Source organism: Trichomycterus rosablanca, chromosome 19, assembly GCF_030014385.1.
Source record: "Trichomycterus rosablanca isolate fTriRos1 chromosome 19, fTriRos1.hap1, whole genome shotgun sequence".
Classification (NCBI taxonomy): domain Eukaryota; kingdom Metazoa; phylum Chordata; class Actinopteri; order Siluriformes; family Trichomycteridae; genus Trichomycterus; species Trichomycterus rosablanca.
Window position 1 is genome coordinate 14,175,704 of NC_086006.1, and position 27,942 is coordinate 14,203,645.

The window sequence follows — 27,942 nt, forward strand, 5'->3', positions numbered from 1 at the left end:
CAAGAAATCAAGTCTGAAATGAATTACAATATACTGTTGGTTGTATAACTGTTTTTGTTTAAAATCAAGCAAGCTTTTCTGGATGAAAAACAATTAAAATTTTTAGATAGAGTATTAGATTTTTTGATGTAGTGAAAACCACTGGAAACAATCAGTCCTTGTGTGAATTATTAAACATCCAGCATGTTAAAAACATCCATAATAAAATATAAAAGTAAGCTTTACCTTTCTGGAGTCACCTTTAAGTCACTGATTAGACAAATTCACATACTTCACATGATATAAAAACTCAACTGTATATGTAAAAACAGTAATGACCTTTACATATTTAATATGAAAGATTTAAGCTTTGTACAAAACAATGTTATGGAGATTAACAAAAAATAAAATGACTGTCAAAATTGTACACGTGGAACATCAAGGGCCTGGTTATGTCTTTAGATGTAGTAAACTGGACTGTACAGAACTGTTTGTTTTACAAGTCAATGTAGTAAAAAGAAGAGAACCCCCAGCAGTTCTTTAAAGATGAATGTGTCTATAACCTGTGAGGAATCTGCTGGTGAATGTCTGTAGTTCTCTGGTTAGGAAACAGGTACAGTGGTGCTTGCTTTAGTGTTCTCAGTGGTGGGTGGAGAGTTTTTTTGTGTTGGTGAGCTTTTGTTGACAGGGAGTGAATTTTGGTCTTTCGGTGATTGTCCTAAATTTTTAGTTGCTGCAGCTGCAGAGGCCTCCTCTTCAGGCTCCTGCTGAGATGCTGTGGCTGTGGAACAAACAAATCAATAATGTATTGTATGTATGTATATAATGAATACTGGTATTCCGTTACTGTCAACCCTAGTTGTTAACTTAAACAATTATTGACAATTTGGGTATTAAAAACTACATTCGCTTACTTGCATTTATAGCTGTGTAAATTCACAGATCTTAAACTACTCTATTTTCATACCTGTTTAGTTTAGTTTAGCTAAAATAGGTCCAGTGACTTCCCCACATCACCACTGACCCACCTCGATGCTTGATTCTGGGGATAGTATTCTTCTGGTCATTAGCCTCAACTGTCTTATTCCAGACAAACTGCTGACCCATATGGCTCAACAGTCTCAGTTTTGATTCATTTCTCCATAGAACGATTTCCCAGAACTGTGCAGGCCTTTCCAAATTTATTTTAGCATATTCCAGTCGATATACCTGTGGATCCTGGCCAAGAGTGGCACGTGTAATAGAGTTTGACTCTAAAGTTCTTGGTTATTAAGTTGACTTCCTATGGTTGTCACTAATATGTTTGTCCCTGCTTCAATTAGGTCATCCTGTAAGTTCTTTTGCACTAACGTGGCAGGGGGGTGGGGAGTTCTTCAATGTCCTGATAATATTGCTAAGGCCTCTGGATGAAATTGTGGGCTTCCTCTCATGGCCAGGCAGGTTTACTGCTGTGTCATAAGTTTGGAACTTTCTGACAATACTCCGAATGTTGTCCCTGTGAATGCTCAATGTCTTGGAAATCTTTTTATACCCACTGGACTTTTGGTGCAATGAAATGATCTCCTCTTTCAGTTTGTGGCAGGTTTAAATTATTAAACCTGCCTTATTAAACTTAATAAGGCACAGATGAATAATCACCTGAACAAAATCTTATTAAACAAGAAAAAGTTTAAAAACCACTGTTGTCAATACAAAACAGTGCTAATGATAACTCAAAAACAAAAACAAAGAAACAAAAATAAAAAACAAAAAACTAAATCCTGACCATGCCATGAAGAGTAAAAAGTAAAGGTTTTACGTGTGAAAAAGGGTCCAATTCTGGCATTACTAGCAGAGGGCTGCAGTAAGCATCAAGTTGCTTCCATCCATAAAAGTTCCAAGGCAGCAGTTCATAAGCCCAAGGTCAAGCAGGATACATTGGGAACAACAAAGCTACAGACTGGAAGATGTCGAAAATAGCTCTCTGCTCTATCAAATGTCACAACAACCATGGGATGACATCAGGTGACTTATCAAAAGACTTGCAAATGACAGCTGGAGTAAACTGCACATTGAGAATGGTTCGAAAAAGGCTCCCAGGGGCAGGGCTGAGGGCAAAGATACAAAAAAGCCCTGGGAAGCAAAGAATAAGTATTACACCAAAGTCAAAGTCGTCATCTCCAGTTTTCAGCTTGATCCAACACCTGGTGCTCTAATGGTTATACTGAGACTTGGAGAGGCCTACAAGACACAGTGTCTGGCTTTTTTTTGGCAGTTTTGGAACAGTGGCCTTTTCATGTCGATATAGGATACATTTTGTACCTGTTGTTCTTGGACTGATTAGTTGTTTTCTTCCCGAAGTATGTTCATCTCTAGGAGAAGGAATGCATCCCCTTCCCGAATGGTATGATGGCTGTGTGGTCCCTTGGTGTTTAAACTTGCATATTATCGTTTAAACTTATGAACATGGTACCTTTAAGTGTTTGCAAATTGCTCCCAAGGATGTAGCTAATTTGTACAGGTCTGATGTCTTAGCAAAGAGGCAACTAGTCCTTCAAGTTAGACCTACTGCCACTGGTACACCTCCAACTAACTCACATGATGTCAAATAGCTTAACAGAAGCTTCTAAAGCCATTTTATTGTTTTCTGGAATTTTCCAAGCTATGTAAAGGCACAGTCAACTTGGTGTATGTAAACATAGAGTCCATTGGAATATTTAAATAGTGAAATGAACTATTTGTACATGACACAAGCAAAGTTTCAAACAAATGTTTATAAGCAGCTATCCTAAACAACTTACTAAAGGTATAGTTATGTAATGTGTAATTCAGAACAATACTGTTTCAGAACAATAATGTATAAGGTGTGTTACCTACCTGATTGTGTGCAGGATTTCATGTGTTCAGGCCAGTGCGCCTGCTGGCAGGGGTAATCGCAGTAGCTAGTGTTCCAGCAGCAGTAGAAAATCGCCTCCTTCTTACAGTTGGCGCACCACTGCTTCTTTTTCGTCTCATCCACGGCCTGCTGTTTCTCCACCTCCATCTGCTTCTTTACCTCAGACACTAGCCGCTCCCGTTCCTGTTCCAAACTCTGTCTCATCTCTGCCATCGTTAGTTCTAAGTACATACATACACCCCAAAAGCAGTGTACAATGAATTGGGACTCTAATAAGTGCACTTGAAAGCAAATGTTCATTCAGACACATAGGACAAAAAATCTTCACCCAGATTATGTTTCATTTCTGAAAGTTCCTGCTGATGCAGCCACTGGAGTTTCTCTATCTCTATTCTTAACCTCCGGATCTGTGGTAAGTTAATAGAAAAACACAAAAGGTAATTAATTGTTTATTAAAATAATAAATTACTATTTAATCTATCAATGTATTAATCAAATAAGCCCTCATAGGACAACCACTGACCAGACCAAATCTCTGCACTGCAATGACACTAAAATATTAATATTTGGGATTTTAAAATACTGTTTAAGAACACATCCTGTTGGTACTTATTGTAGAGATACTACAGCTTTTTTTCATGCATAATGTGTCATAATCTTCCTTTTTGTCTTTTATCAGTGAACAGTTTCTGATTACAGGATGCTATTGGCTTTATATTTTTGAATGGAGAACTATTCTTCACCCAGCATTAAAATTAAACTGCCTGTTTAGAGCCTCTACATCTTGCTACAGCATCTCAAAAAGGGATTTTAAGTCAGAACCTTAGTCAAAACCTTTTTTGTTTCTTGGGAGCCATTAAGAGGTGGACTTCTTCTTTTTCTTTGCTTCAGCTTGTTGTCTTGTTGCATAAAACAATTGCACTAAAGCTTCAGATCAAGGGCTAATGACCAAATAATGTCGTTCAAGATTTTTTGGTAGAGCAGAATTCATGGTTCTGTCAATTATGGCAGGTTGCCCAGGCCTTGACTCAGCAAAGCAACCCCAACCAATCCCTTTCTAATGGGGGTATAATTGCTGACATTATTTAAGACAATTAATTATTGTTTCCTTGGGCTTTTTTGACTTCCTAAATGAGTCATTAATGAACTCTTGGAACAATTCCATCCCCTTTTGGGAAAGTTTACTAAAGTTTTCTCTATTTGGAGATAGTAGCTGACAACTAGTTGTTGGAGTCCCAGAGTATCATTTAAACTGATATTTCTTTTTTTTTTGTAATCATGGCATTTTGAGCTCTTTTACAAGGTTTTAGTCATGTTTAACAGGACTGGCAGGGCTGGGTGTATCTAGTATAATTAAATGTATCTCTCAATTAAATCTTTTTTTTTTTTCATTTATTTAAGCAGTTTGTATGGTATTAAACTATGAAGATCTGAACCGATTAAACTTGACAAATGTACAAAAATAATGATGGGGCAAAAACATTTTAACAGTACTGTATGAAAATAACAACAATTTATAAAACAAATCAGTAGAAGCATGCAACATCAAACCTCAGCAATAGTGTTTCCTGTTGTGCTTTTTGAAAGGTCATTATATATCTCTGTCATTGTTCCTTTAATTGCATCCATCATCTACAAAAGAATTAAAAATAATAAAAATCTCACAATGCAAAAGCAACACCAAAATATACGTTTGCATATTACTGTACAAGTCTTTTTGAGTTCAATGAGGAAACAAAACACATTCGCTTTACACAGATCAGCCATAACATTAAAACCACCTCCTTGTTTCTACACTCACTGTCCATTTTATCAGCTCCTTTTATCCAGTCAACAGTGCCCCGTGGGCAGCGTCCTGTAACCACTGATATAGGTCTAGAAAATGACCAACTCAAATAGCAGCAATAGATGAGTGATCGTCTCTGACTTTACATCTACAAGGTGGACCAACTAGATAGGAGTGTCTAATAGAGTGGACAGTAAGTGGACATGGTATTTAAAAACTCCAGCAGCGCTGCTGTGTCTGATCCACTGTCATACCACCACCATGTCATTGTCACTGCAGTGCTGAGAATCATCCATCACCTAAATAATACCTGCTCTGTGGTGGTCCTGCAGGGGTCCTGACCATTGAAGAAGAGTAAAAGGAGGTTTAAAAAGTATGTAGAGAAACAGATGGACTACAGTCAGTAATTGTAGAACTACAAAGTGCTTCTATATGGTAAGTGGAGCTGATAAAATGGACAGTGAGTGTAGAAACAAGGAGGTGGTTTTAATGTTATGGCTGATCAGTGTATATTGAGCCGTGTCCCTGATGCTAACTTACTTTGGAGGTGTACTTGGCAATGTCAGCAGCTACGTCAGCAGAAGCCGGAGGAGTGAGAAAGTCTGCAGCGAGTACTGAACTAGAGGATCCTGGCAAGCTGTCCTTGTGATGGACAGCTGGCAAAAAGACAAAGGAGTTGCAATTTATAATAATGTATTGTACATTTACACTTATATACAGTATGTGTGTGGTACACTATATGTCTAAAGCAGTGGCGATTTATCTAAGACTGCAAGGGAAGCTCAGCTTCCCCTAAAATGTCAAAAATTAAATGGTCAAATATGTACAGTTGTGTTAACATTTCATTGACTACAAATGCGTTAGAATACGTTCATCTCGAAGACGAGTTCGTTCAGAATCAGCTACCTATCACAAATTGACTGACTCGATTTTGTGAACTCCCGTAGCGTCAATGCATTTGCCCGTAGAAGCTGAGCGTCTATTCACTTCAATGGGACTGCATGGAAAAGTTTTTTTCATTGCTTCGAAACTCGCCGGTCATTGGATAAATGCCACGATTTTGTCCCGCCCCCGGACGCTGAGCGTCTCTGGGGGTGAATGGAGCTGTGGGCGGGTCTGGACGCAGAGCTTCTGCAAGATGATTGGAGGATCAGTCAAAAGGCTGAATCCCGTTTTGATTGACAGCTATTTTGAGATCTACACCGTCACTTAATCACTGGGAGCTTCAGTCCCATCGCAGATTTTGCGAGTGAAGTCGAAAGACAAACTGCAACCCATTTCTTGGTATTTGCTTGGTGAAATTACTTGACCATTTCCATTGTTCATTGTGTAAATAAAACACACTCATAGTATTTGTTTCAGGACACTGGTCAAGTCCCTGGAAAAGACGCCTACTTGGTACGATAGGATCACAGGCCATTTTCTTGAAAAGGAACAGAGGGCAGAATTTATGTATAAATAAATTGACAAATTTTATGATGTAAGCCGACAATGAGCTTCCCCTCTTTGAAAGACCAGCAGCGGCCACTGGTCTGAAGGTATGTGGACACCTGACCATGAGCTGGTTGGATGTCCTATTCCAAAACCATGAGTGTTAATATGGAGATTTATTTGTTAATTTTATTTGGATTTAGCACCATGTTCTGCACATATTTGTGTCATTTATGGCATGCTAGATGTGAGGTTTCAGTCTGCTAACAGTTTATTTTCCTCTAATTTTTATCTATTTTATAATAGATTTATTACTATTGTTTTTGTATTATCTTGAGTAAAGATTTCTGTTATGGTTCCAGGTGTGAGTAAGGGGACAACAGGTCTAAATTAAGCAGAACAAGTATAAGACAAAGCCAAAATGTAACATTTCCCAAATGTGAACGCAGGGTCTCAAGAGGTTAGGGTACAGTGTTACAGTCATTAAGAGACCTTCTTAAATTCTAAAATATATAATATATTTTCTATAACTATTTATATACAGTAGTTATACAGTAAATGGGTGTGACAAACACTGGAACACAGAACAAACATACTTTTGAACATGTTAGAATGTTTAAATGCATGTGTTTAGGGTGCTTTGGTGTTTAGAGCAGTGGTCCCCAACCACCAGGCCATTTATTACCGGGCTGCACAGAAAGAATAAATAATTAGAGATAGCTACAAAAGCAATGAAAACACTGCTTCCATTTCCAACATCCTGTCTTTGTAAAGTGAGATCTTCTGCAGTGACGCAACCAAAACAGTTACGGAGGAGTTAGTTAATAAGTAGACTGGACATAGGAGACAAGTGTGTTCCTTATCACCCCTATGTGGGAGCGTCTCATTGCAGCAAAAAAAAAGCTCAGTTGGTGAGTAGTATAGTTATGCACTTTGGGTTTTTTATTATGTTCCTCATATAATTTTATTTTAAATCCTCCCATTCCTGCCGGTCCGTCAAATTATATCTTATATGAAACTGGTCTGCTTGTTTAGAGGACACCAAAGGGAAAGGCTGAATTTAATTGTTTTATTGGTACTCAGAAAAAGCACTATTGTTGCCTCGAATCTGGAATATCACCAATGGTGTCATTACAATGTTTACTGTAATATAATAAGAAGCATTTGAAACACAACTATAGTCAGCTTCAGTTTTTAGCCAGCAAAAGCTCCACTGTTTTTTGCTTAGCTTTGAAGCAGTGACACTTACAGTACAAACAAACTGTATGTGCTAAAGTATAGCATGTGGTCTGGTTAAACACTATTGGCAGAAATGTGTTAAGAATGCAACACCTTGCGTCATACAGATTTAGTGCTGCAGCAGTTTTGAGGTATTGGAGGTCATGCCATGTCTATGACATACCATGTAGGCTTAAGACAAACATGTGTGTGTTGTGCATATTATAACAGCATAATTTAAAGGATAAGGCAGCTACTGACAATATGACTGGCAGGACATTAACTGTTTCTTTTTATTAAATGCACAGCAGACTAATTTTGAGTGTTTTATTACCTTTTGCCGTTTGCCTGGTCTGGTACCGGGTGCTGGCATTATTAGAAGTAACAGGGCTCTGAGGCTGTGTGGCCGTTTGCCCACTTTGTTGCTGTGGCTGTTGCTTCTGACCCTTTTGCACTTGCAGTTTTGGAGAGGATGCCTGGACCTTATTCCCAGCCTGATTCCAAACCAGGGCGGTCTGGCCAAGCTGTGCTGTTTCCTTGGGCAGCAGAGGGCGCTGTTTCTTCACCACGGTGGAGGAGTTTGTAACAGAGGGGGTGGTTGTTACAGAGGTGTTGCTAGTGGACGTGGATGACTGGGTAGAGGTGGCATTTGAAGGCTTTATGACCGGTTGAGCTGAATCTCTGGTGCTGGAATTGGATGGTGAAGAGGAGGCTACTGACTGAGAGGCTGATGCGGTGACCATAGCTTTTCCTGTGAAGAGATATCAATGTGACATGTTTATATCATGAGGTTTCACAATTTGTTATAACTAACTTCCTATTTTAAATTCCTTTTCTTCCTCACAAAAAAGGAACTGCTGCCAATTCTTAAAATTAACCGCCAAGTCTCCCCTATTACCACTTCTTTTCATGTGATGTTATAGGCCAGCTATACATGCTTAAAGAAGAGCACTGACCACCCTATGATGTAAACATGCACTCACAGACACCCAGCATTGGCTGAATTCCCAGCTCTGCCATGCAGCCACTGTTGGGCTCCTGAGCAAGGCCCTTAACCCTGTTTGCTCCAGAGGCACCATACAATGGCTGACCCTGCGCACTGACCCCAGCTTCCAAAAACAAGCTAGGATATGCAAAGATAGAGCTTGTATATGTATATATGACAAATAAAGGCATTCTAGACATTCTAAGTCATAATTTATTCATTATCAGCATCAACCTTAGTTAGGGTTGTATTTATTCTGAAGACTTTGGGTGCAAGACTGTAATACCCCTAGAATAGAGCACCAGTCCATCAAACAGTCACCCTAAATGCCTCTTCTTGGTTGTGGTGGGTCCTTAGTCTACACTAAAATACACAATTCCATTTGAAAATAGTCAAGAAAATGTGGGAAAATGGAGTGAAGTACTTAGGGGAAACCCTATAATACATAGACCTGGGATACACTGCATCATAATGCAAAAAACAAACACAAAAGAATAGAACAAGGACTAAACACCCACCTTCAGACTTAACGCTTGCTGTGTCTTTGATTGCTGAGCTGGATGCTATCTCTCTCTTTGGTTTCCTCTTGTCTCGTCCTCCTTGCTCCTCACCAAGGTCAATCACGAGCTCTCTCTCAGAGTCTGAGTCAGCATCGTGACCTCCAGCTTTTCCCTTCTGCCCAGCTGGGTTTTTTTCTTTCTGGTGCTGTTGTTGGGTACCCTTGGGTTTCTCTTGAGAATCCTTCTCCAAAACACCACCAGCTTTCTTTTTCGGTGGAGGTTCAGAGGCTGTTCTGTCTGTGTTACTTTCAGGCAGGCCTTTATTGTTGTGTGGTTGTGAGGCTGGAGTTTTGGGTCTCTTTTTATTTTTAAACTCGTGATCTTCACTCTTTACAGTGTTCTTCGCCTCCTGCTCCTCTTCGCTTGCATATTCGCTGTCACTGGAGTCAGACTTGTCAGACTCATCAGAGTAACTGTGATCTACGTCCTCTGAGATTTCATTAATGCCTTTGTATAGTGCCAGTCAAAAAGAAGATCCATTAGTTACATTTTATTTAGTTATAAATATTCATGGTAAGGTTAACAATGAGTGCCATACTGTTGCATCGTCGAGTGTGTCGTACCTAGCTGAGCTTTGCAGCTTTCTATGGTCTTATCCAAACTTCTGGTGGGTTTCTTTGGAGAGGTGAAAAGTACAGCAGTCCCTTGCTGCTGTTGCTGCTGCTGTACTGTTTCACTCAGCTCTTTTAGGTCCATTTCTGCTTTAATGCGGTCTGAAAGAAAAGCCCAGACATACATAACCAATATTTATTTCTGTTTTCTAAAAGTTGATTTTTAATTACACTGCTGGACTATTTAGTGACCTTACAGACAGCTTTTGGTACCAGGAAACTGGAACTGTACCTTTTGTCCAATTGCCAGCAAAATTGAATGCCATAATCTAATTACAAATCTGAAAATCCACCATTCTAAAATCAAGTTTTCACTTCAGTACCAGCTCAATAGCAGCACCTTAGCAGCTGTAAAGACACATTTTGGTAATCATAAATTAATAAATCATTTTTTGTATATAAAAGTGTTTTATTATAAACGTTTCACACTAAGGCAGCATAGAATTGATTGATTAGTTTTAGCAAACCAACACACTGGGGTCATTTATACGGCGATACTCAAGTTGCTTCTTCACTTTGTGTCACACTAAGGCAGCAATAAAAATAAATAAAACAAACTAGAACTGACTACTAAAAATGAAGCTCAACTAAATTACTAAAACTAAAAAAGCTTAAACTAGATACAGCTCTAATCAGTAGAAATACCTTGACTTTGACATCAGTGTCTTGCTGGAAGGTTTAATTATCACCAAGGTTCAATTTCAACAGAGAAGGCGTACAATTTCTTCTCAAAATACCTTGGTATTTCGGTGAATCCATGATCACAGTCACACAGTCAAGACTTTTGTACCCCAAGCAGTCAGACTGTTTAACACCACATGACGGAGGGGACGTAAAACCGGACTCAGACTCATGCAGACTCTTACAACGCCATAGCATTTAGTAGATGCTTTTATCCAAAGCGACGTACAATTATAAGTGAACACAATTTTAGAGCAATTGAGGGTTAAGAGCCTTGCTCACAGGCCCAACCGTGGCAACCTGGTAGTGGTGGGGCTTGAATCTGCAACCTTCAGATTACTAGTCCAGTGCCTTAACCACTAAGCTACCACTGTCCACTATAAAAACCTACATATTCTTCTAATATAATATTTACTATTGCTTCTGTTACACAGTATATCTGATATTTTATTACCTATATCACATATAATTTATATTATTTATATTTTTATGTTTCATTTCTATACTTATATAGTTGTATATCATGTTTATATTATTTAGTGTTGTAATAGTAATGTAGTGTAGATCAGGATTTAAATGTTTATTCAGGGTTTTTATAGTAATGTAGTGTAGACCAGGGTTTAAATGTTTATTTAGGGTTGTAATAGTAATGTAGTGTAGATCAGGGTTTAAATGTTTATTTAGGGTTTTTATAGTAATGTAGTGTAGACCAGGGTTTAAATGTTTATTTAGGGTTGTTATAGTAATGTAGATGCGTGACAAGCCCCGGACAGGCACCTCCACGCGGAATCATCCAGACTTCATGAATACATGGAGTTGGGGCCACCCGGGCAACAGGAGACTGGCCAATGCCTGATGGGACCGCTGACTGGCGGTATATAAACCCCACAATTAAGTGGGCAGTCTGGTGGAACGATGAAGACAACTACGGCGGATCAGGTGCAGACATGGCAAGCTCACAAAACGGCTGTGATGGCGGAAGATTGGATTCATCTAGTACCCTGTCCCCTCTGCCAGTCGGTCCATCATCTCAGCCTACGCACCGACGCTAGACGCAGAAGAGAGCATGAAGGAAACTTTCTACCAACAATTAAACAATATCACCTTGCGCATCCCCACCGAGGACGACCTCGGCGACTTCAATGCCAGGGTTGGAAGAGACCATCAGCTCTGGCCCGAAATGCAATATGCAGAGGACAACGCTGCACCAACCCACTCAGTCAAAGACTTACAAACATCAGTCAACAACTTCAACGCAGCATACACACGCTTTGGCATGACCGTGAACGCCTCAAAAACCAAGGTCCTCACACAACCGCCTCCCGGGACTTCCCTACCAGACTTCAACATCTCAATCAACGAGAAGACCCTAGAATGTGTGGACCACTTCCCATATCTTGGCAGCATCCTGTCCACCCAGTGCACATCATCTAAGGACGTAGAAAACAGAATCCAAGCAGTACACCGAGCCTTCGGAGGACTCACCAGCCATGTCTTCCGTAACAAGGATCTGACCCATCACACAAAACTTGGTCTACAACGCAGTCATCGCATCCACTCTTCTGTATGGATGTGAAACCTGGACCCTCTACCGAGCAGATCTGAAGAAGCTGGAGCAGTTCCACCAACAGAAGCTGCGAGCCATCCTCAACATCAACTGGGATGATTATGTGACCAATAATTCTGTGCTGGAAAGAGCTTCCTCTGTCAGCATTGAAGCATCCATCATGAAACATCAACGTGGATAGGCCACGTAACTCAGGAGAACGACTCCCACGACGGATCCTGTTTCGGGGAAGCGACACCTTGGTGCCCCACTGAAACGCTACAAAGATCAATTAAAGCGGACCCTAAAATCCACAGGCATCGACCCCAAGACCTGGGAAGCATCGACTCAAGAAAGACCTCTGTGGAGAAGAGCGGTCAAACAAGGAATTACACTCTTTGAAGCCAACAGAAGAGCGGATGTGGAAGCGAGACGACAACAGAGGAAGGAAAGAGCACGGCAACCTCGAGCTCTTACAATACCCTGTGAAAAATGTCCAAGAATGTTTGCCTCAAGAACTGGCCTCATCAGCCATCAGAGAGCCAAACACTGACAGAGAACCAAGCATCGCACTGGAGATCTATCCTTGGACTATGAGGGGACGCCATCAGGATGTTTATAAGAATATATATACTGCTGCTGCTATTGTTACTTTTAGTCCATGCCAAACTGCACACATAATAGCACAAATTTACACATTCTACATTTGCTATACCCTATCTACTTACTTTTTTGTATTTGTATTATTATTTCCTCTTTTAGTCTTGTTCAGCCACTAGAGGCCAAAGATTTCCCTTAGGATAACCAAAGCCTCGATCTATCTAAGACTTCCTGCAGTTCCTGAACACATTTCTCGGTGGTGTTTTTTTTAACACATTGCAAGTGAAGCAGGGGTCATTACTGAGTTTCCAATGGTTTAATCATGTTGTAATCAAACTTTAGGTCATACAGACTAGCAGTAGGTTTTAAGATCAGTAAAATGATGTAGGGTTTAAATAATTGTAAGATAATAATAATAATAATAATAAATTTTATTTCATAGGCGCCTTTCTGACACCCAAGGACACCTTACAATCACCAAGATGGCAGTATTAACTAAATATCCTGCCCTAAAATACTACATCATTCATTTTCATTGTTCATTTGCTGCATCATTCAACTGACAGAGACTTAATCTGAAGCAATATCTATATAACTGTAATTTTATATTAAATTGGGGCAAATGTTGCCACACTGTTGTAGACTTAATATAACATTTTTGTAAATCGTACCAAGATTAAGGTTGAGGATGCTGGCAGTGGCCTGGGTCTTCTCCTGTTTGGGAGGTGTTGGTAGGACAGGCTTTGGGCTGCCTGTTGTCTTCGGACATGCAGGGGATGCTGTCGTTAAGAATATTGTAATAAATCAATTCTTTTAATTCTTAAAACTATTAAATAAGGGCTAAGATTTACTAACTGTATGTATTGTTTAACAGTGATACCTGTACAATCCATAGAATCCTCCCCTGCACTGTGGTGAGTAGATAGCATTTTTGTTCCTCGATCTGATGAATCCTGTTCAAGGTCTGACCCGGTGTGGACTGAGGAATTAGTGCTCATTGGAGACCTGGGCATGTCTGTCATACGATGTCCTGGCCCTGCCACACTCTTTCCCAGGAACATGTTGGGAGACGCAGTCATATCGAAGTTGAATTTGATTTTATCCTGCTTTTCCAGTGTGGCTGTGCCTTTTTTGGGATTGCTAGGGTCCAACAGCATTTGGAACTGGTTGTTGGGTGTGTAGGGTGTCCTGAAGGGGGCATAGTTAAAGACGCCATGTTTTTTGCGCATGTTTTCTACATAGACCTCCATCTCCTGCATGGCATTGTTGAATATGCTTTTAGTTTTCTTCACAGAGAATGGAATCTCTTTTGACATTAGATAGCAGTTGTTATTGGGCACCCAGGCTCTAAGAAGAAAAATAAAATGGCAATAAATTCAAGACAGTTTGTAACTCCAATTTCTTTGCTAGATGAAACAGGGAATTTCCAAAGATATTTATAGAATGCGGTGCACAAGTGGCCAAGTAGTAAATGTAAAATCTTTGTGCATCTATTTACCTATCCAAATATCCCTGTATCCAATTCTTTTCAGATTTACACACTGGAAATCATCTTTGGCTCACTTAGGCCTTCAAACTGATTTAGTTAAATTCTTAAATTCTCTCAGACATGACCAGTTACTACTCCTCCTGCCCTCACCGTTTCCAACCAAAATATAAAAGTGTGAAAACTTTTTGAAGATCCCTTATAATAATAATAAAAATACTACTACTACTACTAATAATAATAATATAATCACTGTTGTGTGAGATGAATTTCTTAATAAATAGAGTTTATAGTGTGGAAACTGTTTGAAGAACCCTCGTATAATCATGTTTTAGAAAAATTTCTTACAAATGCCTAAACAAACAAAAATGCATCCACACTATAGGAATTTCAGTTGTTGATTTCTCCAACAGTTAAACTTTCATTTTAATTTAAAAGATAACTAAATGATATCTGGTGTCTACATTACTAGAATAGGTCAAGGGTTAGGAGTTTGTACCACCAAGCTAACATTTCTGTGCCCTTGATAGAAACCCTTTGTCTATCAAATAAATGAATGCAAAGGCAATATATCAAATTACTTCCAAAGTAAGTAGTATTTAAAATGTTATTATTATAATATTTATAATGGGATCTTTAATACATTTAATTATGTGTGTGTGTCACTCACCTGTCATGCTGGCCAAAAAAGCGAGCATCTACCTGGCCATCTTTTTCCCTCAGAGCTTTAGCAGGCCAGAAAGGAAATCCTTTCAGTTTAGCCCAGACCAGTGGATGGGGCTGAGACTAAACACATAAAAACATGCAATCAGGTTTCAGATGATGCTGCTCTATAGTGAACCAATAAAAATGTGTATAATTTGTGTTATATATTGTTAAAGGTTGATGGACTCACACAAGGTTCACAGAACCAGTTGTCTCTTTTTTGGCAAGCTGACAGGTAACACTCTGGGCAAACTTCAATTTCATTCATCTGAAGATAAAAAAACAATCATATGATCTTAGCTAGTTTTCTATAAATCCTATAAGGGATTAGTGCAAATGTGGATACTTGTTAATACTTAATTTAATGATTAGTTTAATCATTTACCCTCAAGAGTATAATTTGCAGCTAACACCAGGCTAGTTATTATACCATCTAGTTAATCATAGAGCAAACGATTCAGAAAAGTGCCCAACTATAAACTATGTGTTGTGTATTTAAATACAGTAGTAAATACTAACTTTCTGAGAATTATTACATTCTGTAGTAAAAACAGTAGTAATGTTTTATTGACACATTATCTGACTTAATGCTATTATTTGAGCATCAAAAACCAGGGGTTGGAAAGCTAGCTTACATCAGGCTAAATATATATTTTGTGATTAAAACCATTGTCAGAGTTCTCTGGTGAGCAAGCTATTAGGCATACCATGTACTATACCATGTACCTTGGACCAAGTTCTCCACCAAGCATTAGAGCAACTATTAAGCTCTGTAATAAAACCCAGTCAGTAGGTTTGTTAACATGCTAATTATTGTTAGGCTAATTGCTGTATTTTATGCCTGCCTACAATCAGGGGGAATTCCTGCAAGATAGTTATTCTTAAACTAAGTATTAGATCGTGTAATTAAAACCAGGGACATGTTTCTAATAACAAAGGTTAAGCTATTACATTGTTAATTATAGCTTGTTGGCTACAGTGCAAAAAAATAGATCTAACTATTGGGTGGGAGTGTATATATACTGTATATACTGCTAATTGTAATGTAATTAGCAAACTTCTGATGTAATTAGCAAACTTTTTTTATTGAAATCTGAGTACAAATAGCATCCACTTTTCAAAAAGAACAATACTCACTTCATGCTCGCAAATCTTGACAATAACTTTTGCTGTGGCAGTCAATTTATGGTTCCCTGCAAGCACAACACATAGGGTTAACAACATTATTAAAATACAAAATTACAAAAGAAAATCAAAATACGAACCAACCTCCATTGTAAATAATACAATTATGTAGAATCCATTTCACATCCGCCAAAAAAGCCTCGGTGCAGCCATACATCTTCTTTTTGATATTCTGTGGACAAAGCACTGCTCAGCTTACTCTCTCCCTTAAGCTTATCTTAGGGTTTACACAGACAGGCTCTAGAAGCGCTAATATTCATAACAGAGGTTATTTTACCTTCTCTAAGGTACACAAGTCCATTGGGTGGAAGATGTACTCTGCATAGTCTGGATGCTGCTCCAAAGAGACTGGTTTCTGAAACGGCTCTGTCTACACATCAGAACAGAAGATAAAACCAAGGTCATGAAGGTCTTAGAGAAAAGAAAAAAATGAGTCCCATTTTTGGCAACAAATACTAAGAATTACCCCTGGCTGTTTCATTTTCTGCAGCGCAAACTTCAGCAGGTAGGACAGCTGTTCCAGATTCAGCATGGTCATAGCTTTGCTTTGAGTCTCGATACATTCTGCAACTGTTATTTTCTAAAAACGAAAAAGGGTTGTAGTATAGCAACTTGTTCCATATGGTTTTCCAACTACTGGCGACAAAGAAAACTGCAATTATGCCGTTTAATCAACACTTAAGCGTAGTCTGATGAGGAAGTACACAAACACAAGCAATACATGACTGTGTATTAGCTTATGCCAAATAGACTAAAAAAGAATTAAAATAACAGTCTATGGCAAGGCTGGTAGAAACGTAGCCGGTTTTAAGACTAACCAGTGTGTAAATAAAAGTGCATTTCACTAGCCTTAATGTGTTTGTTGGTTGATACAATGTTATTTTATATAGGGCTATAATTGTTTATTATGGTTTCGTAAATGGTTACCACAAAGAAATCTGTGGTATATCAAAATTTCTATGGGTTTTTATGCCTGATACATCTAATTATTTCCTGTACATTCTAAAACATCTTGCCCAGTAGCCAACTAGACATTCTAAAACAGTGGTTCTCAACCAGGGGGCTGTGTGGGGCCAGTGTGTCCCGTTGCATTTAATTGAGAAGAGTAAAAAAAATAAAATAAAATCACACATGCTGGGACGGGAAAATCACTAGGCTACTGGTATACAGTATGGGAGATTTCTTGGAGATGTCATATACACCGATCAGCCATAACATTAAAACCACCTCCTTGTTTCTACACTTACTGTCCATTTTATCAGCTCCACTTACCATATAGAAGCACTTTACTAGTTCTACAATTACTGACTGTAGTCCATCTGTTTCTCTGCATGCTTTGTTAGCCCCCTTTCATGCTGTTCTTCAATGGTCAGGACTCTCCCAGGACCACCACAGAGCAGGTATTATTTGTGTGTTGGATCATTCTCAGCACTGCAGTGACACTGACATGGTGGTGGTGTGTTAGTGTGTGTTGTGCTGGTATGAGTGGATCAGACAAAGCAGCGCTAATGGAGTTTTTAAACACCTCACTGTCATTGCTAGACGGAGAATAGTCCACCAACCAAAAATATCCAGCCAACAGCGCCCCGTGGGCAGCGTCCTGTGACTACTGATGAAGGTCTAGAAGATGACCAACTCAAACAGCAGCAATAGATGAGCGATCGCCTCTGTCTTTACTTCTACAAGGTGGACCAACTAGGTGTCTAATAGAGTGGACAATGAGTGGACACAATATTTAAAAACTCCAGTAGCGCTGCTGTGTCTGATCCACTCATACCAGCACAACACACACCACCACCATGTCATTGTGATTGCAGGGCTGAGAATCATCCACCACCGAAATAATACCTGCTCTGTGGTGGTCCTGACCATTGAATAACAGGATGAAAGCAGGCTAAAAAGTATGCAGAGAAATAGATGGACTACAGTCAGTAATTATAGATCTACAAAGTGCTTCTATATGGTAAGTTGAGCTGATAAAATGGACAGTGAGTGTAAAAACAAGGAGGTGGTTTTAATGATATGGCAGATCAGTGTAGATCCATGTTAAACTACCTATGGCCTCTGTTGGGTCTTTGAGAATGGACACCACAAAGTGCAAAGGTCAACATACAGTGACTACAAAAAGGTTTCGATTCAGTTGTTAATACAGATTCTGCTGAAGTAGACCAAGTTGAGGAATCTCCCACCACTAATTGACCACTACATCCCAGTATGTAGTAAACTCACTACATCAACTCAGAAATCAGAAAATACCAAGATTAAATACCTTCGTCATGAATTATCTATGAGCAAGAACACAATACCTTTTGTCATCCTTGCTCAAAGTGTAAGAATAACATCATAATAATGTCAAGGGGGAGGGATCTAAAAGAAAAAAGGTTGAAAACCACTGCTTTAGAAGATCTTAAACAGAACTACCATTGTACAATATACAAATATTTAAATACACACATATTTGGACAAAACAGCATCTAATGCAGTCTTGCTGTTGTAAATGTTTGGAAAATCAGTTTTGACTGCTGTTATGTTCCATATAATTTTTTCCAGCCCAATGTGTGATTGTGTGTGCAGGGTCCATGTTGCCTACAAGTGTGTGTAATACCCTTTTTGCATTACATGGCAACCTATAGTACAATACCCTTGAAAGTTAGTAGAGTTTGTGATTGTGAGGCTGTGACGCAATTCTCCATATGACTGTAAATAATAGCAGTAACAACAACAGTATGACTTTCATTTTGCCCCACTGTGGTCGTGGTTGTGGTTCTTCATTTTCGGTCCTGCTTAAGTTTTACTTTTCTTTTTTTAGCGCTGCTTTAATAAAATGTTTGCACTTGTGCTTTTTATATTGCCTCATTCCAATGTCACCAAGAATTCGTGATAATTACATTTGAACAATCAACAGTCTGTAGTCAATTAAAAGAACAACTAAATGTAGAATAACTTTAAAATGTAACATAGGGCACCCATGTGGTGCAGTGGGATATTCCGCTAGCACACCAGCGCTGGGTTTCTGATCTCCCCGAGTACCGGTAGGCTGGGCGCCCCCTAGCAGGCACAATTTGCAGTGCCTGCAGCAGACAAAATTGGCCACTAATCTGCAGGTTGGGAAAGGACCAGACTAATAAGAGAGAGGGGTCTTCGATGCTGTATAAGGACCTTGGTTAGTAGCCAAAGGCACCTGTACAGAGATGGAAGAACACAGAAATCAGTGTGACTCTCCGTGCACAAGACTGGCTTTGTACAAATCCATCTAAGTATGGGAAAATAAGAAGGGGTTAGTGGACTGTTGGTGGATAAAAGGGGAGAAAATCCATAAATACAATAGGAAAAAAAATTACTGTGTACCATGCCATAGAAAAATATGTATTTATATATATTTATTTATATGGGTTTTTACGCCATACATTAACTTATATGTGTAATTTAATGGCAAAAGTAGGTGTTAGGTTTTCTGTTTATTTTATCCTGTCTTTATAATTTGGTCTTTAACATTTTCATTTTTATGGGTGCAAGGTAGGTTAAAACTGTTGTCTTGTGTGAAAGTTACTTTTATGGTTTCAGACATGTGTATTTGTTGTGTTTTTGGTGTATTTGGGGCATTCTATTAGGATGTTTTGTTGTAACTGGTGTTTTGCAGATTTTACATGTTGGGGGGTTTTCTTCTTTTAACAGGTGTTGGTGGTCCATAGTTATAAATGTTTGTTACTTTCTATCTTCTTATTTAAATCACTTAGTAACTTTTTCAATGTTAAAATGGTGATTAGTGGAAAAAAAATGATTAAATCATCCACAGCCCTAGAAGTCTCACTAATAATCATTACACCTCATTTTTCTCCACTATGTACCTCACACTCAGGACAGAACCAGTCGCCTTCAGGCTCTGCAGCCAGTTTGAGGCACTTGGCGTGGTAAACACGTGGGCAGAGCTCACAGCAGAGCACCTGGCCTTCGCGATGGCACATCCAGCAGTAGAAGTCGTTCCTTCCATCCTGTGGCACAACATCAACAGGGTCTGCGGTGAGTGCAGGCTGCTTGACATAGTAAAAGGGACCATGTCTTAGCTCATGCTGAAATGCAGGCGAGAGAGACAGAGGCAGCGGTCAAAAATACATGCCACAACAGCGCCGGCAAAAAACGCAGCAAGGCTTCACAAAAGACAGCATAGCACACCAACAAGAGGTCACTACTGGTATTGGGTAGGAAGCCAGCAAGAATCCCTCATTCTGGAGAGATGACAGTAAGAAGCATTGGGTTTAGCTCAATTGGCGCTAAATCGGGCTCAAATAAACAAATAAATGAAATAAATCTCTCCAGAAGGTTGATTACTGCTTTACAAAACCATGCATGCTAAAAACAAATGCAGATTGCCAAGCACCAACAAGACCAAAATATATCTGAGGGAAAAAAATTAGCAAGAAAAATTTATATTACATGGTTTAATTTTATTGATATACCTGATTCGTACCTGGTAATTTACTGATAGGGATTAGGTAAAAATGAATGGGTTAAATGTGGACAAGTCTGAGGCTGATATGGTAACTTATCAGGTCAATACCTACTATTGGTTTGAATATGTAAAAAGCCAACATGACTGAGCATGCCAAGGTCTTTTGAGATGCAAAGTAAAGCAACAACATATGGAAGGTACAGTAAAAAAGCAACAAAAGAAAAGTTTTAAAACTGGACCAATTTCAAAAATAAGATAGCCCTTAGGCTGCCCACACATGCCATGGATATGATTCATTCAGTGTCCTGCAATGTGCTTAACATTTGAAAAACACTGTGTTAAGTACAAATGAAAGAAGCAAATGTAAATGCCACTAAATCTTTTGTATGCTGATTTTTTTCATGTAGAGATGGCAATAAATAACCAGTTACCTGATACCTGACAAATAGTTCCTTGATTAATGATTTTGGTTAAAAAAAAATCTCTTTTAAATTAATTTCTAACAGCTGATGCAGATCTCTACACATGAGAGCTCAGACTGTTGAGACTCACCCACAGTGTGCATGTGTCATTTGCTCTTAGAGAAAGTGTGCTGTCGTTCTAATCTAAGCAGAAAAAACTCTTTTATGCATTTTCATAATTTAAATCATGAACTGAACAATGAAATCACAGAGACCATTTTGTGTCAGTATGGAGTCACCCTGCACATCTGGTTTTGAATTTGACATATGGCAATATTTTAGACTGAGTCTTCGACTAAATGTCTTTTGTTTCAGGGACATTTATTTATCAATTCTTTTTAAGGTTTTATTTACTTTTTATTCAACAAACTCTGAGTTTAGTATGTTTTTGAGAAGGTTACAACTTTGGTGTTCAATGAAATGCAAACAATTGAAGATATTAAAATTTAAACTTAATTCAGTTGGTTTATGTTAACTTTAAGAAAAGAAACACGACTATTTGTAGAAGGTAAATTAATTATTAAATTAGATTGTAAAAAAGGTAAATTATCTTTAAATTTTCACAAAGGTTTGATTCAGAATCAGTTAAATGGTCAGCTTACCCCCAGATGGTGCAACTTAGCCACAGACTCTGATCAACATACCCCTAACTGGGGGCAAGAAGCCATGTTTTTAAAACCCTTGACATAGATGTTTTTTTTTTTATAATTTAAACTGATATGAAACGTCCTGAAATTAGATTAAATACTTCTGCCTCATTTTAGCCTATCTTAAGTACCACATAAGTAAAAATGACTCATCCTACCCCACTCTCCCCCTATATTTAACAATATTGGTAGCGTGGCTACCCTAATAAACATTAAACATGAAATGATTGGATTTTGCCAAAACACAACATTTCTAATACAGATAATCCAGTAAATTTCCAGGTTTTCAATATACAAAAGATTATTTGGGTCACACTGCAGTTCTGCATTTAGTATCATGCATGGCATTTACAGACGTTACAAACTGAACAAATGCAACAACACAAGCTACGCAGTTCAAAGGATTTATTTAAGCCCCAGGATTGCAAGTAGTGCTTAGTTGGATCTACTTCAAAATAAATCAAGGACCTACACAAACTTGATAAAAAAAAACAGGGTCATCAATTACAGTCCAGTAGGGTCAAGGGCAAAGTGATTTTTGTGTTCTAAAACACCTAGCAGTTGGTGAGTTAGTTGGAGCAGAGAAATCACCAAACTCTGGACTCTAGCTGTACATGACTGGAACTGATCACCCTTAATCTAGCGCAAAGCAAATGCATTGTTAAATTCTTTCTTTAAGGTATTAAAGTTATTTAAGGGCACACAAGATAGATTTGCTTACATGCTCTGGGTGTAAGAGTTTCTTCTCAAGATGCATAAACAAATTCAAACAAACTACCTTGCTGTCATTTAGCTTTAGAATTCATTGTGCATTCAGTTATATTTATAACTTTTAACTGCAGCCATTAAGTATTTGGACTGAGTCCTACCTGATCTTTGTTACTGTTGTTGACTAGTCCAGGTCTCTTTTTCTTCTTGGCACAACTAGGTGATGTGTCTGAAGGCGAATGGCCATTAGAGGAGTGAGAGGGACTGGGGGCTTTCCGCTTTTGAGCAGCAAGTGCTCCTTCTGTTGATCCTAGATCAGGAACTGTGCACACAATCAGGATACAATTTTAGAACATGGGGCTTAAAAGCAGGGTTGGGAAATAACAAATACATATATTAATTTGATAAGTACATATATTTAAACATACAAAAGATTTAGAGTTGGCTATTCACTCAATCCACTTCAGTTTCCATTAAGAATGTTCATTATGTATTATATTGTTTAGTAAGTAGCTCTACCTATAGCTACCTTGAAAATCTATTTTTATATCTATGATGACAAGCATTTTGCAAAATAGTGTTATTGTAATATAATTTGTTATAACAGATTTATTTCAGGCCTTAAAATAATACAAAATGTGAAAGGGTAATATAATATAAGTTTCTTCAGTGCCCTCAAAAGCCAAAATAAACTAATTAGCCAAGAAAAGAGGTATAAAAGGGGGTAAGGATGTAAAATAAATAGGTATGACAGATGACAGGCACTACAAATAAAGTATAAGATTATAGCCATAGTTAAATGTTGATTAAAAATACTTGGTGGGCCTCCAGGATATAACCTAAATGTAAAAAGCAATGTATTATTTTTATTGCCAATTCTGCATAAAAGCAGCCAGTCCACACACAGAATATTGCGCATTACAGGGAAGACAGAATTACACTGCCAGATCAACATCTGACTCACACTTCAGTGGAACAGAATATATCCTATTCTTTAAAGGATATGCTACCTTTTGAGAAAGGTTTACGTCTATTCACTGTAAAACCACAAGCTCACACGAATACACAAGCATTAGTAAAATATAATAAAGAAAACATCAAAAAACAAACACACTATTAGAATAAGCATTCTACTTACCTTTGGGTGGTGCTGACACCTCCATCGCCTCAACCACATCAGACTCTGATTTGATCTCCTCCTCAGCCAAACTACCAGAAAAAAACAACAAAACAAAAAAACCAAAACATAAACCCAAGAGAGAAGCCAACAATGTAGGAACGACTGAAAGGGTCTCACATGGATAGCTCCAGAGATAGAAACATGAGATGATGCAGTTAAATCTCAAGAGATCTGTGTCATTATTTATGCAGCAGCTTGACAGACCAGTTCACAGCAGAATCCAACACAAAGGTCCTTAATATGACCGAATTCATAAAACTCAAGCTTAAGCTTATTCTTTTAAAAAATTACATACAGATATTAAAAAATGAATCACTGGTGACCATTCTTGTATCAAGTGGGCCAGGGATTTTCAAGGATTACCCCTGAGGAAGGCCAGTCACAAGGGTCAAAACATCTCCTTGTCAACTTATGTAGCGCTGTAGCTTGCTCGAAAGCAAGTCAACCTAAACAACAACAACAAAGACAATGTGTCTTGTTATGAAGACCTCAATCAGACAGGTTAATGCCCCAGTATCATCTGCCTCTGCTAGCCATTTTTCTTAGCTGTGGCTGGCATTAGGCACAGATATTTTTCTCAACCACTTTATCCTAGTCAGGATTGTGGCATGTCAAGTTCCACCGAAAATCACTGGGTGCAAGGCACAAATAACCTGGACAGGGTGCCGTTTCTTTGCAGAGCTTCACCCCCACCCCCCAAACATGTGCAGATGCCCAGCCGGCTGGTAGCACCACTGAGAACCTGACTCGGATTTGGGCTAGCATAACAGACAGCAACACCTGAGCACAAACACAAATTTAAAAAAACAATTTTAATTAGCCTTCAGTGTAGTCAGTGCAAAACTACTATCCAGTTCTAAGATTCTGTAAAACTTGCAGTATATGCAAAAGATTTTGTAAAAATTCAAACCAAACCAACCAGTTACCAGATAAACCATCACCCATTGTGTTAAAAAGACAGGGGTCTAGTACTGGGTACTATGGGTATTTTATGAATGACAGGACAATGGACCCCATAATGTTTTGCAGTTCCATTGGGTTTTGTTATGTTTTACTTTAGATTATTTTTTCTCTTCTATTGATTTAGCAAGCTTGAATACATAGTTTGGTGGATTTTACCTGCTTAGTGGTTTTATATGACTGCTGAAATTTTATTATCTGGTAAATACATAATGGCAGTTAACTGCGAGAACCACATTGTTAGGCTTTTCAGTTTTAAAATTACAAGCTTAAGGCATTGGATGTACCCCCACAAATCAACATTGGTGTTTTATTGGAAAATAATTTGAAAAAAAGGGGGGTGTTGTTTCTGTTGTAGTTGTCCTCTGTCTTTTCTTGTCTTGTTGGGCAAGAACATGAACACATCTGCCAGCTAGTGTCTCGTTCAGCCGCCACAAAAGTCCTTTGAGGTCAGTTCAGGAAATACCAGCTTAACCACAAAGTGAGGAAAAGGGCAAGAGCTGAAGAAAAGTGTTTCCTCAAGACAGTATGGTTAAAGGACAAGGGAAGGACTAGGACCAAAGAACAGGCCCTAATACTGTTGTATATCTTTCTTAGCAGGTCACAGATACCATAACAGTCACTGATCCAAATATTTGATGGTTTTTTTCTACACTTTTAGTTTTCAGTGAAAATATAATATATGGAATAATTGCAGACAAAGAAAGGCATTCAGTGAAGATGTTCTGTGGTTTAAGAACCCAGCATTACAATTTTTTTTAGCATAGATGATGTGTTTTAAATGTGAACTGAAGACAGCATGTTCTTCTTGTAAAACAGTTATGGTTAAAACAAGTCTTTATGTAAATATCCAAGTATCCTATTCATGCAGTATTTATGGCAGCCTGGTTGGCAAGACAAAAACAAAAGGCCAAAATGTGTTATCCATGCTGAGGATCAGAACTCACCTGATTACTAGCAGGCCTCAACAATCCTGTAGATACTAGCAGATTAAGTGTTCTGTAGGTAACAGTACTAGCACTACCAACAAAATGAATTTAGCTGGTGTAGTGTTTAAACACCACAAAATATGATATGAAAATGTCTAAGAGAGAAAAAAAACACATAACTGGGCAAGCCCTCTGGGCTGGCCTATACTGAGCCTGACAAGAGTGCCATTACTTCACATGTGGGGCATGACTCCAGTTTTGAAGAACCAAGATCTGTCAAGATTTATTCCTCCCTGCTTAAGAAAAAAATGTGGAATGGTCACAAAGTCCAGAGAGCCTGAAAACTGGCACTGGTAAAAGGAAGGACCAGGAAGAGAATGTCTGTCAAACAGGAAACCCAGTCTTGGAACTGATCCACAGGCTTCTAAAGGTTGTGTCAAAGTCGAGAACCACCATACGGCCTTCAATGAGCTCCACCAAACAGAACATGTACCAAAAAAGGGCAAGATCTTCTAGAATGTTCTAAGGAACCAAACGCTTGCTTTCATTTTCAACAAAGGCCATCCAATCTAAGTGCTCATCGCAGAGACGGAATAGAGAGAAAGGCAGCTGTGGATGTGGAGATAACTGGTCAGAGAATGACTGAGCTATGGTTCCTTTTTCCCCCCTCGCTCTTTCTTTCTCCGTTTCTCTCTCTCTTCACAGGAAATGAAAAAGGCTGCTGCTTCCCCTCCCCCAGCGCTGTGCCAAACATCCCCTCCCCCTTCCCTCTAGGCCTGATCTGACACGTCCATGCCACAGGAGCTTTACAGTAAACAGGCAGTGCATGAAACAGTCATATAGGTCAGTCTCAAGAGCCATTAAACATTAACAACAGGACACAATTAAGAGCAAGTGTGATGGTGAATCCTTTTGGTTGTAACCCGAACGATTCCTAACAATTAAGATTAAATCGTTTCAATCAGAGATGCCTAAACAGAAACACACGGGGTCATTTTCCCTCAAGATAAAACCACTTCAAAAACAATATGCTTCTTGGAGGTATGACTTGCAACTTATGCTGTTGCAAGCAGTACCATGAACAAATCTTAAACTACATATGTAAACACAATAGGTTTCATTTTGTATTGTAACCGAAAAATTAAAGTTAATAATAATCTGTAATAGAAACCATACCTTTTTCTATTGAACAACACTGACATATTCTTTTGTTTCTGGCTCTTGCAATTGAATCCGTAATGGCTGTGTAATTTTCCACAACAGGCCTTTCTTAGCTTAGGTTTGGTCTCCCTCTCTAACTGGCCAAGACACTTGCATAAGACCTGCTGATTGGCTGGCGAGAGGGTGCCACACTACATACCTTGTATCACTCTCTGTCTCGACGGATGGATTCCATTAACAATCTGAAGGGATTACAATACTGAGACTGATTTGGTAAATCTGTTTCTAAAGATTTTTGCCACTTTATTTATATACACACAATATATGTATACATCTGACTTGACATAACCCATATCTGTATAATAAATGTATATATAAGTCAGATGTTCTTAATTACAGATGTGTTTTATTTCTCAGTATATTTAAAATTATTATTTAAAATATAATTTTAAAACATACAAAGGTCACAAAAACCTAATATGACATGCTGCCTTGTTTAATCAGGTCCATTTTTGAAAATTTAAAGGTAAATTTTAGGTAAATTTACAATACAAATTTGGATTTTTCTTTTCTACCCACTGTGGTTTTGGATTGTTGGCACAAAATTGTAGGCCCACATATACTACAACAAAAATACAGTGATTAACCATGGTGGTTCTAGATACATTTGCTGTAATTCAGTTAATGGCTTTTTATTAAAATTAGATTTATTTGCACAATTTACATGCTTTACAATAATAAAGAGGCCACAACATGAAATTGCTCTATGTCAATTGTGTTTAAGTGTTTAATTTGAATTTTAAATGTGTTAAAATATAACTGTATAAAGAAAACTATATAGATCTGACCCAGCACCCTTTTGAAGAAGGAACCCCCCCCCATTGAAAGGTCCTTTGTTAAGTCCCATCGGTACCTGTTTGTACCAGCGACCTCATCATTTCATGGCTATGGTGAAATCTACTGTGTACGTCTGGTCTTAACTGTTGTTCTCTGCCTAAAGAATATTTTGAAGACAGGTGTTTTTAGACAAATGAGGCACAAATATGTCTTTAATTAAGCTAAAATGTTAAAGATCTTTTAAATTTATTTTTTCTTAATTAAATACATACCAGTTGCATGTATTTATGAGAAATGCATCCAAGTGTATGATTCTTAGGTAAGGGCCGAAGTTACAAAAACAAGAGGTTTAAAACTTGACATTAAAGTGTATGAATTAATGACATAATGGATGTATTCATGAATTAGTAACTGCTTTCTGTTTCACATGTCACACTTAGATGCAGACAATGGGTCAGGAGTCAACAGTTCAACATTTAGTCACCCCTCCCCCACCCTACAATCCATTTCTCTGCCTGATATTACATGTAAGGGGGCAGAGGAGGGCCATGTTTCCACTCCAGTCCAAGTTCCATGGCTAACAAACATTTGACCGCCATTTGTTTACCACTTCAGCAGTGAATAATGGCTGACTGACTTTGCTATGCAATCATGTGACATGGTGAGGCCAAAGCTCAGGAGAGACACAGGAGAGAGAAGCCTGCTTTCCCTCCCTAATGCCACCCCCTTTATTACCTCCTCCTTCCCCTCCACCCCCGCGTTGTGTTTTCTGTATGAGAGGCCTTTGCTAAGCCCAGGCTACAGACTCAAAATGGGTAAAAATGAACAGTCTGAAGAGTTAATGGAAGTCATAAAAGGAGAGCAGAGAGGAGAATAAAACAGAAAGCTTACCTCTGTGGATGCATGGCTGAAAAATGTAATGTCAATACTTATGAAACATGGAGGACAGTCTCAGCCTTTA

At 38.5% G+C, this 27,942-nt stretch overlaps 1 protein-coding gene across 1 annotated transcript; it reads right to left on the reverse strand.

The window, feature by feature from the left end:
* prkcbp1l (protein kinase C binding protein 1, like) lies at positions 1-27,941 on the reverse strand. Its single transcript, XM_063016121.1, has 20 exons — positions 27,873-27,941; positions 23,053-23,123; positions 22,076-22,236; positions 19,497-19,718; positions 16,115-16,228; positions 15,926-16,018; positions 15,733-15,820; positions 15,601-15,656; positions 14,654-14,731; positions 14,429-14,544; positions 13,153-13,619; positions 12,944-13,051; positions 9,398-9,547; positions 8,793-9,281; positions 7,624-8,040; positions 5,181-5,296; positions 4,406-4,486; positions 3,183-3,261; positions 2,836-3,075; positions 1-760 (listed from the first exon to the last, which is right to left on the reverse strand). The coding sequence occupies exons 1-20, from the start codon at positions 27,884-27,886 to the stop codon at positions 582-584; spliced, it is 3,339 nt and encodes a 1,112-aa protein (XP_062872191.1). The 5' UTR covers positions 27,887-27,941; the 3' UTR covers positions 1-581.
* Between the last annotated feature and the right edge of the window lies 1 nt (position 27,942).

What these genes read in the sequence shown, in the direction of transcription:
- prkcbp1l (XM_063016121.1), bottom strand. An exon ending in GGATTCTATGGATTGTACAG is followed by an intron (nt 13,052 to 13,152) that starts GTATCACTGTTA and finishes TCTTAACGACAG; the next exon opens with CATCCCCTGCATGTCCGAAG. An exon ending in CATCCTCAACCTTAATCTTG is followed by an intron (nt 9,548 to 12,943) that starts GTACGATTTACA and finishes CTTTTCTTTCAG; the next exon opens with ACCGCATTAAAGCAGAAATG.